Source organism: Myotis lucifugus, unplaced genomic scaffold, assembly GCF_000147115.1.
Source record: "Myotis lucifugus unplaced genomic scaffold, Myoluc2.0 scaffold_1458, whole genome shotgun sequence".
NCBI lineage: Eukaryota > Metazoa > Chordata > Mammalia > Chiroptera > Vespertilionidae > Myotis > Myotis lucifugus.
Window position 1 is genome coordinate 13,978 of NW_005872506.1, and position 11,128 is coordinate 25,105.

At 58.1% G+C, this 11,128-nt stretch overlaps 1 protein-coding gene across 1 annotated transcript in view; it reads left to right on the top strand.

The window, feature by feature from the left end:
• LOC102425542 (ellis-van Creveld syndrome protein) overlaps positions 1-11,128 on the top strand; it is a 47,917-nt gene that overhangs the window by 7,391 nt on the left and 29,398 nt on the right. The window contains exons 3-7 of the mRNA XM_006107825.3: positions 968-1,093; positions 5,681-5,764; positions 7,698-7,930; positions 10,238-10,322; positions 10,787-10,885. Of these exons, the coding sequence (XP_006107887.2) occupies positions 968-1,093; positions 5,681-5,764; positions 7,698-7,930; positions 10,238-10,322; positions 10,787-10,885 (627 nt within the window). The remainder of the gene's footprint in view (positions 1-967; positions 1,094-5,680; positions 5,765-7,697; positions 7,931-10,237; positions 10,323-10,786; positions 10,886-11,128) is intronic.

Genomic DNA, 11,128 nt, shown 5'->3' on the forward strand with positions numbered 1-11,128 from the left:
GATGCGGGAGGCGGTGCCTGCCACGATGATGTAAACAACCGCTCAAGTCCTCGGGCCTCGCCTCCCGCATCTGGTAGTCCAGGGGGCTTGGCCTGTGTTGGGGTCCCAACCCCAGCAGGTCCAGGGGCCCCCAAAGGTGTGGACGGAGTCGGCGAAGAAGGAAGGACCTGATGCCGCGTCCATTGATCAGCCATGGTTGGGTTTTCTCGCCTGGTTCTATCCAGGATCTCTAGCCAGGATCTGTCCAGGATCTCCAGCCAAGTTCTGTCTAGGATCTCCAGCCAGGTTCTATCCAGGTTCTCTCCCTAGGTTCTCCAGCCAGGTTCTGTCCAGGTTCTCTTGCCATGTTCTCTCGCTAGGTTCTCCAGCTAGGTTAGGTCGCCAGGTTCTCCAGCCAGGTTCTATCCAGGTTCTCTTGCCATGTTCTGTCTAGGTTCTCCAGCCATGTTCTGTAGCCAGGTTTGGGGGGTTACAGATAAAGTTTAGCAAGCTCTCTAATCTGCAAATGCAGAATCTGCCCAGTGCGGTCACCGGCCGTTCACATAAAGCCATTCTGTGATTCAAGGCAATCTAACATTTTCTGAAAAGTCATCCCGTGACGTCACTGGGAATGACAGGAAAATTGATATTCAGGTGCCGTTTCCTGAGTTAAGCTGCTAAGCATTCAGGAGCGCCCAGGTTACGGAGCCACCGCCCTGAAGAATGATGGAATGCGCTTGGACCCAAGTGTTGCCTCCGGGGCCCGAGGACATGCTGAGAGGGGGTTCCGGGGCTCCTCAGGGTGACCCCTGGACAGTCTGGCAGGATGCGGCTGCCCCCGAGTGGGAGTGAGAGGTGGGGCAGTGCGCACAGGCCAGGAGGAAGCCCGGAGCTGAGCCGGCGTGACCGCTGGGGGTGAGGGCCTGATGGCACCGTCCCCGGGGCCCTGGGCTGCGCACTTCAACCCCGTCCCCACCTTTGGTTTTAGGTAGACGACGCGCAGAGTCTGCTCAAGAATTTGGAGTCTAGAGCACAGACCCCGTCCGAAACCGGCTCCCCGCCCAGGAGGAGGAAGAGAGAGGCGCGGGCCTCAAAGGATGCGGAGGTTCTGGACGTAATTGGGGTGTGGGGTGTGTCTGCCCAGGTGCATGCTGGGGTCCTCCGTCCCCCCTGCCAGCACAGGTGTCCTCCAGACGAGCCTCTGACAGAGCTGAGGTCCCAGTGGGCTTCCTTTTGAGGCATCATTTACACACAGTAACAGGCAAGGTTTTCAGCTTAGTTTGATGAGTGACAGCTGTGTACACCCTTGTCACCGATACCCCGGTCAGAGACGCTGCACCCCCTGGAAAGCTCCCCGGGAAAGCTCCCCAGCCCTGCGCCCCTTTCCGGGCTACCCCCCACCCCCACCCCAGCCCCTTCCCGAGGCGACCACTGCAGCATTTCCAGCGCTGAGCTGGCCTCGCTGTTCCAGGCTTTTACACGTGCGTCTGGTGCCTGCGTTTCCTCCTGTCTCGCCTTCGAGATGCAGCCTCGTCCTTGCACCTGATAGTCATTCATCCTGTGATCGCAGGGCCCGTCGTGGGGATGTGCCCGGCGTGGCGCTGGCCATGGCCGCTATTCCGAATAAGGCCTCTGTGAATGTGTGTGTATAGGTTTGTTTGTTTTCATTTTGTTTTATTTCTTTTAAGTAAAAACTAAACATCTAGGAGGTGGAGTCCTGGGCCTTGGACGGAGATATTCAAAGATGGATTCTCCCTGGACCCCCTTCCTGGCCCCACACTCAGTCCAGCCCAAGCCTCCCAGGGAGCCTCCCTTCCTGGGTGGGATCCAGGATCCTGGAACCCAGGCCCAGCTCTGCCACCTGTTTGCTGTGTGAGGTGGAGCAAGAAACATACCCTCTCTGAGCCTCAGGTTTCTCAGCTTTATGATGACAGCGATTCGCCGGCTCCCGGGGTCCCCATGAGTCGCCTGGGATCATTCCGGCCGAAGCAGCGTGTGCAGGGAGCCGCGGCCTCCCCCCTCCCAGGAGGCACGCTCATGTTTTCTCCCTGCGGACTGTTTAGCTGTGCCCAGGCCACGCCCTTGTCAGGCTAATAATTGCCAGAGCTGAGTTAATGATCTGCCGGCTCCGGGGACTGGCTGGCCGGGTGCCCCTGCCCTCTGCAGATAGCGCCTCCGAGACTGGGCAGGGGACTGATTCTGTCAGGGTGCGTCCAGCTGTGACCCCTGTGTCCTCTAAGGCACAGAGAACTGAGGCACGGTGCCTCCTGTCCCTCCTGGTCCGAGCTCTGGAGAAATAGCTCACGTCAGCCCAAAGCAAACACAATCCCCCGGGCTCCGGGCGTGCGGCTCCCAGCCCCGGCTCGCTGCTCTGCGTCCTGGCCTGGCAGTGGGCGAGAGGGCCTCTCCGTCCCTTCAGTCCTGCTCTCAGTCATTTCTGAACAATGGCATTGCTTTGGCGGAAGAAGTTTTACATGGAAATTTGCGCTGCATCCAGTTTCCTGAATGACCGCATGGCTGCCGCTGGGAGGTTGTCAGAGCTGGGGGGAGCTCTGAACTGGGGAGCCCCGAAAGCTGCGGACGCCTGTGCCCTGCCCCAGGCCCTGCTGAGTGCCTCCGGGCCTCCATCCGCCCTGGGCCTGCCCTCGAGGGGATGCGCACCCCAGGGGACAGGAGGGAAGAGCCACAGCAGTCTCAGGTCTCCCGCTTGGCTGGGGTCACACCATCAGCTGGGACTGCGTTTTCCTCACAGGCCCGGGCGCCCCATCCTCAGGTCCTGCTTCCATAGGTGTCAGGTGGACCAGCCTCTGCATCCTTTTCTTCTCATAACTATGGGTTGTTTTTATTGATGTCAGAGAGGAAGGGAGAGGGAGAGAGAGAGAAACATCAATGAAGAGAGAGAATCATGGAACGGCTGCCTCCTCCATGCCCCCCACTGGGGATTGAGCCCGAAACCCAGGCATGTGTCCTAATCAGGAATCAAATCGAGATCCCCTGGTTCATAGGTCGATGCTCAACCACTGAGCCACGCCAGCCGGGCCATGCTTTTCACAGGAAGCGCAGTTTTTGTTTTGTGTCTCCCTGCTGAAGATGAACTCCCTGGAAGGCAGGGGCCAGGCCTTCCTCCCACTGTTCACCTCTTGTTCTGTCCTCTCACTCGATGTGAGGAGGTTAAAGTGGCCGCGCCCTCTCTGCTTTCGCGTGGAATTCTCAGCAAGGGTGTCTCCTCTTGTATGTTAGCCAGGCCTGTGATGTCACGTGGCCGCGTTCCGTCCGGCCTGCCCCTGTTTCGCAGACTCGGCTGTCTTGAACTTCTTAATCATTTCTGAATAAGACCCCCGTATTCATTTTGTACTGAGCCCCACAAATTATGTAACCAGTTCTGAAGACAGACTTTGCATCTTACTGCCATTCTTCGCTTTTGTCCTAAAAAAGCAGAGAGCGAGACTGGATGCTGGGGGCCGGGGGGCGGTCCTCCCCTGGGGTCAGAGGGCAGCCAAGAGGGTCAGCAGCTGGGCAGTGACGGGAACTGCATGTTTCAAAGGTCATCTGATTGCTCAGGAGGATGAAATGGAGGGTGTCGACCTCTCGACCTTGGTTTGCCCCTCTGGAGCCAGGGATCTGAGTTCAAATCCCAGTTCTGGCATGTATTAGCTGTGCAGCCCCGGGCACATGGCTTAACCTCTCTGTGCTCATCTCTCCTGTGTGAGAAATGGAGACGGAAACCGCTGTCGCCAGACCCTTGGGAGCTTAAGGAGGAGGCACATGTGGGAGGTTTCCCATTCTTGTCACCTAAGCCTATTTCTGCGAGTCGTAAGGGACGAATAGAAATGACGAGAACCGGGCCCCTGCCCCTCCCTGCCCTGCTCAGTGGGGCAGCATGGGGAACCCTCTCAGGAGACATGAGGGGCCTGGTGCTGGCTCCGGCAGGTGCTGTTCCAACCTTCCACGTTGTGAGGAAGCGGAAAAGCTGTATTTTTCGCTCATTGTCATGGAGCTCTTTCTTCAGGATTCAGCTGCAAAGCAGGGAAGTAGGAGTGGGTGCGGTTTCCCCCACCAGCCTCTTCGAACTGGCGGGTGGAGATGGCTCGAGGTCTGCGTGCCAGGCTCCTGACTTAGCTGCCTGCTCACCTTCGTCCACGAGCTGGTTGTTTCCACAACATTCATTCAGCACCGACTCTGCCACGTGCAGGGGGACGTGCTGGCAGGGGAGAGATGTGAGAGACGCGGGATGGAGAGCGGCTGGGAAGAGCCGTCCAGCTGCGGTCAGGAAGGCTTCCCGGGGCGGTTCCTGAGCAGGGCCTCGCTCGCGGGCTCCTCGCCACCCCTTCCAGCTGCGTGGTCTCGCTTCTGTCCTGAGCGGCCACTCGTTGGGTGCTCCACCTGCGCGGTCCTGGGGACAGGCACCCACCTGGGCTCTGTCCGGGAGGACCAAGGCTCAGAAGAGTGAGAAGACCGCCCACCTCTGCTTTTTGTGTGAGGGAGTGTCTAACCCCAAGTCTTGCGTGATTACTGCCGCGTGTAAGTGTTTATGCCGGCGGCACAGCAAAAATTATTCTGTCGGACTTTTCCACTAAAATTTGCAGTTTTAGGAACGCTCTTGTTCATTATTGTCATGGTATTTAAATCCTGATTTCTTCCAAAGGTGAAGACTTGGAATTAAATGCATGTGCTATTTAACATCTGTCAGTACATCCATCCCTCCCCCATCCAGCCATCCACCATCCACCCACTTGTCAATCCGTCTATTCATACCTATCCATCCATTCATCTGTCCATGTACCCACCCACCTATTTGTCTGTCCGTCTGTCTATCCATCATCCATCCATCCATCCATTCATTTACCTGCCCATCTATCTTTCCAGCTGTCTGTACATTCCTTTACCCATTTGCCCATTAATTCACTCATTCATCCATCTGTCCACCCACTTATTCACCTGCTCATCCATGTACCCATCTATCTGTACATTCATCTGTATACTCATCTATCCATGTATTTATCCATCCATCCACTCACCTGCCCATCCATCTGTCCATCCACCATCCATCCATCCATCCACTCACCTGCCCATCCATCGGTCCATCCACCATCCGTCCATCCATCCATTCACCTACCCATCCATCTATCCATCGACCATCCATCCATCTATCCATCCACCATCCATCCATCCATCCATCCACTCACCTACCCATCCATCTATCCATCCACCATCCATCCATCCATCCATCCACTCACCTGCCCATCCATCTGTCCATCCACCATCCATCCATCCATCCACTCACCTACCCATCCATCTATCCATCCACCATCCATCCATCTATCCATCCACCATCCATCCATCCACTCACCTGCCCATCCATCTGTCCATCCACCATCCATCCATCCATCCATCCACTCACCTGCCCATCCATCTGTCCATCCACCATCCATCCATCCATCCACTCACCTGCCCATCCACTTATCCATCTGTGTGTTCATCTGTCCATCCATCCATCTACCTGTTGTCTGTCCGTTCGTCCATCCACCTGTTCCCCCATCCATCATCCATCCTCTGCCGAGGGCGTGCTTACTTTGGCCTGTGTGAGCCGGTGGTCCCTTTCCCAGGCCGCTGTCACAGCGCAGTGTGGCACTTTGGAAACCCTTGGCGGTTTATCCTTTGTCTCGCGGAAGCTCCCCATGCCGTTTGTTCTTCTTCCCAGGAACGCGAGCCGTCCTTCAACAGCAACGTCACAGCATTCGCGCTGAAGGCGAAAGTCGTCTATCCCATCAACCAGAAGTTCCGGGTGAGAGGCCCGAGCTCCGTCTCGGGAACCAGTCCCTCAGTGGTGCCCTGGAGGTCGGGGTGCAGTCGTGGGGTTCGATGTGCAGCTCAGGTTCTACTTGCGGGTTTATGGCAGCCAGTGTAATAGGGATGAGCGTGAGGCTTTGTCACCGAGCAGCACTTAGGGGTTTGGTGGCAGTGTGGTCAGGGCCAGGGTGTGCCTGGGTGTATAAGGTAAGGAAATACCATGGTGTGTTGTACCCCAGGGACACCAGGGACAGCACAGTAGGACGGTGCCTCCCCCCCACCCCGCTCGCGCAGCACTAATACAAATACCGATACTGACACAGCTTCCAGCATCTCGTTCCCAGACCCTGAGGCTCACGCCAGCAGCCGACACTCCTGAACACTTGCGGTGGGGCCGGCCTTGTGCTAAGTGTTTGTCGTGCATCCGGCATTCCAGCCTTACAGGCGCCTATGAGATAAATAATACTGTCGTCTCCACCTTACACAGAGGAAACTGAGGCCCAGAGGGGCTAACCACCTCCCGAGGTCGCTGCAGAAAGAGGCGGGCCAGTCACCGCCCTCACCTGGCTACAGGCCTCACACTGAAGGCAGGCGTTCATACCGCAGCCCGGAGCTTCACAGAGAGCGGGCTATCCCCTGGCGCCTCAGGAGCCTCCAGCCGGCGAGATGCTCTGTGGGAAAAAGAGTTTCCTGGTCAAGAAAGTTGAGGAAAATGCTGGCGGGAAAGAGGACAGGACCCCGACTCAGTCCGAAGTCCCCCCGGCCCACCCCCTCGCTGTGTACTGCAGGCCATTTCCTGACTTCTGGGGCCTCAGTTTTTTATCTGTGAAATGGGAGCAATGGGCCCTCCTGCCTCACCCAGTGGTTTGGGTTAAATCGGACAGTAGACGTCAGGGCTGAGGCCCGTGTGTGACAGCTAAGCATGCACCCGTTCTGTTCCTAAACCAGCACTTGCCTGGGAACAGCCAGAGCATATCGAAGGCTCTGAGAATTCCCACACCGAGGAAACTAGTCCACCCTGGTTCGCGCAGACTTTCCCAAATTAGATTCTCCGGGGAACCCTTACGGTGAACAGAAACGGGTGGCAGTTCATGGACCTGTTCCCCGGAACACACACTGGGAACCACCTCCTTCCTTAGCTCTGTGTGTGTGGGGGGGGGGCACTCCCAGAGCAGGGGCATTTCTTCAGCACCACACCCACGCTGGGCCGCCTCCCCAGTGGCCACTGGGCATGGCTGGGGTCAGGGGAGCATGGTCCTCACCCTGGAGGCTGCCCCGTCTGGGAGGGACACGGTGTGGTGTCAGGCTGCACAGAGAGGACAGGGGCCTGTAGGAGCTGGTGTGGGCTGGGCCTCGGAGAAGGTAGGCTCTGGGCTCTGTGTCTGGGGTACGGCTGCTTCCACCCAGCAAAGAGCTGGGAGAGGGTTTCAGCCTGGGGGGCAGAGCCCTGCTCAGGCTGCGCCCTCTTGAGGTCATGGCAGGAACTGCATTTCTTTGAGCCAACCCCAGGGCAATGGCATGCTGCCTGGAAGGTCTGGGGAGGGGAGGTGGCGCCCACGTCAGTGTAGGTGAAGAAGAGCTAGGTGGTCAGCGGGTTAGTGGACAGAGCTGGCCCCGGGTCTGAGACAGCAGCAAGACAGGTGGGCCAGGGCCGGGGGGCTGCTGTGGAGACGGGCAGGTGGCAGCCGAGTGCCAGGTGCAGGGGTCATCGGAGCAGAGGCAGGCTCCTAGCTAAGGGGTGGGAGCCTGGTGCAGAGCCTTGGCCTCTTGGGGGCAAGAGAGCTGTGACACGGGTCCACTCCTGCCCCTGCCCAGCCTTGCCCGCCTGGCTGTCCCGGGAGCCACTGTCCTGTGTTGCGGGTGGAATTACCGCGTCAGACTCCTGATGGTCACGTGCACTGAGTCCCATGTCTCTTCTGCTGCCCCAGCCTCTGGCCGACGGCTCCTCCAACCCGTCTCTGCACGAAAACTTAAAGCAGGTGGTTCTGCCCAACCAGCCGGTGGAGGCGTCGCCGTGCAGCAGCCTGGGCAGCCTGAGCCAGGCCGAGAAGGACGAGTGCAGCTCCTCGTCCAGCATCCACTCGGCCGCCAGCGACGACAGGTTCCTCCGCCGCACCTTCCTCCGCGTCCACAGCTTCCCCGAGGCCCTGACCTGCGAGAGGTGAGGAGGGCGGAGGGGGACGCGGGCCCATGAGGCATGTGGTTGTCAGAGGAGGAAACGGAGAACGGAGGCCCAGAGAGGTTAAGCAACTCAGCCAGGGACACACAGCCGCCCCGTGTCAGAGTGGGACCCTGTCTCCCTCTGTCACTTGCCATGTGGTATCGACTCGCATAGGAGTTACGGAGTCAGGCTCCAGCCGCGGAGAGACTTCAGGGGACCCTGATGCGTCACCAGCATGCCCTGTGCATGGCATCGCAGCCAGCACTGAGTAGGCGCCTTCCAGTGTGCCCTGTGCACGGCATCGCAGCCAGCACTGAGTAGGCGCCTTCCAGCGTGCTTGTGCACGGCATCGCAGCCAGCACTGAGTAGGCGCCTTCCAGAATGCCTGTGTATGGCATCGCAGCCAGCACTGAGTGGGCACCTTCCAGAATGCCTGTGCACGGCATCGCAGCCAGCACTGAGTAGGCGCCTTCCAGCGTGCTTGTGCACGGCATCGCAGCCAGCACTGAGTAGGCGCCTTCCAGAATGCCTGTGTATGGCATAGCAGCCAGCACTGAGTAGGCGCCTTCCAGAGTGCCTGTGCACGGCATAGCAGCCAGCACTGAGTAGGCGCCTTCCAGAATGCCTGTGCACGGCATCGCAGCCAGCACTGAGTGGGCACCTTCCAGAGTGCCTGTGCACGGCATAGCAGCCAGCACTGAGTAGGTGCCTTTTAGCGTGCCTGTGCATGGCATAGCAGCCAGCACTGAGTAGGCACCTTCCAGAGTGCCTGTGCACGGCATAGCAGCCAGCACTGAGTAGGCACCTTCCAGAGTGCCTGTGCATGGCATCGCAGCCAGCACCGAGTAGGCGCCTTCCAGAATGCCTGTGTATGGCATAGCAGCCAGCACTGAGTAGGCGCCTTCCAGAGTGCCTGTGCACGGCATCGCAGCCAGCACTGAGTGGGCACCTTCCAGAATGCCTGTGCATGGCATCGCAGCCAGCACTGAGTAGGCGCCTTTTAGTGTGCCTGTGCATGGCTTAGCAGCCAGCACTGAGTAGGCGCCTTCCGGGTGCTGGGCAGAGTGCTGGGCAGTTTGCTGGGGTTAGTTATTGCATGAGCACAAGGATCAGTCTGTCCCGTCCCCTGCCCTGTCTCTTCCGCCAGTGGGAGCCTGGGACCAGTTCAGTGATGGTAACTATTAGTCAACGAACTAATTCCTCCTGCCAACCTTATCAGGTGGGGGCAGCTTTGCCCCATTTTATGAAGGAAATGTGCCCCGACCAGGAATCGAACCATGACCTCCCTGTTCATAGGTAGATGCTCAACCTCTGAGCCACACCTGCCGATCAATGATTCTCTCTCATCATTGATGTTTCTACCTCTCTCTCCCTCTCCCTTCCTCTCTGAAATCAATAAAAATATGTATTTAAGAAAGTAATAAAAAAAATAAAGTGAGTCTCAGAGAGGCTCAGTGACCTGCCCCAGGTCACACAGCGGATGGTGATGGAACCAGGTTTGACCCCACCACCTTATCTCCAAAGCCCACGCTCAGAATCTTCAAACTATCCAGCCTGGAGGAGGGCTCAGCTTGTGGTCAGTGGCCAGAAACTCAGATCTGGGGCGGGGTGGGTGGGGGGGTGTGGGCCGGTCCCCAGGCCTGTCTGCCTGACGTTCGGTGAGCTCGAGGGGCCCTGGACGCGGCCCGGGCTGTGGCATGAGTGGGCTCAGAACCGGAGCTTGGTGAGGACCCCGCAGGTGGCCCACGCGGGAGGGACGTGGCTGGACGGGAGCCCCTTTCCTCGCGGGGAGAGCTGTGTCTGAGCCTTGGACTTAGAGGATGTCTAACGGTTCGGGGTTAGTCATTCAAAAAGCCTTTGCCTGTGTCGGAGAGAAGGTAGAGCCTTTCCCTGCACCCTGCCGCTGACCGACCCTGTGACCGCCACCAACACTGATTTCTCCGGCCCTCGATGTCCTGTGTCAGCGTCGTCTGCACAGTGGGCACGGGATGTCCACGCTGAGCCCTCAGAAAGGCGGCCTGTGATACAGGATGCACGTGCCAGTGTCATTTCTCCCACCTGCCGTCTCCGGCTTCATCCTCTATGTCCAGGCCAAGTCCCCTCCGGTCACGAGTGGGTCGCAAAGAGCTCCTGACACTCCGTCTCGTAGACCGTGTGGCTGTTGGGAATCTCCGCGCACGCACACGCTGCGGATGTAAAATCTGGGGGCAGGACCCGCGAGGCTGGTACTGAGCAGGGACGCCCTATCTGTCACCCCCCTCCCCACCTCAGACACTTAAGGTCTCTCTTCCTCTTGCGCCTTTGCAGCGCCGACCTTGACCTTTGCATCTATCACCTCCACTTAAAGGATCTGCTCCAGCTGGACGCGGCGCTGAGGCAGGACGAGCACTCGGTAGGTGGCGAGGGGCTCGGCACCCCTCAGGGCTCCGGCACCGTGTTCGGGCTCTGTGCGCCGGGACCCCCGGGAGGTGGGTGTGGGGAATGGTGGAGCCAGCACCTCCGGAGGGAGAGCGATCTTAGGAAGAGACACCAAGATGGGAAGGCAGCTCCTGCCTGTGGGTGGGCGCCGGCTTCACTTCACCCAGAGAGGGAGGGAGAAAGAGAAAAAGAGAGACCGAGAGAGAAAAGGAAACAGAGAGAGAGAGAGAGAGAGAGAGAGAGAGAGAGAGAGGCGCAGACGGAGAGAGAGAGAGAGACAGAGAGAAAGAGACAGAGACACAGAGGGAGAGACAGAGATAGAGAGAGGGACAGAGAGAGAAACAGAGAGAAAAACAGGAGGAGGGGGGGAGGAGAGGAGGGAGGGAGATTCTGTTGTTTAAACCTTTATTTCTGTTACGTTCCCTTCTTTGGCAATAGATGTTTATTCAGATTTTTAAAATGTGCCTCCTTGACCTCCTTCCGAGAAAGAAGCCTGATGACGAATTCTACCAGAAGATTCTTTCAAAACAGGAAAATGTAAGTCTTCAATCTGTATTTCCAGGTAATTGGAAAATAGCTTATTACAATACTAGAGGCCCGGTGCACGGATTCGTGCTCCGATGGGGTCCCTTGGCCTGGCCTGCAGGGATCAGGCTGAAACCAGCTCTCTGACATCCCCTGAGGGGACCCAGATTGCGAGAGGGCGGTTCTCGGGTGACACACCCCGGAATCAGGGCTCCCTCTTCTCTGGTTCCTGGTGCGTCACCCAAGAACCACTGC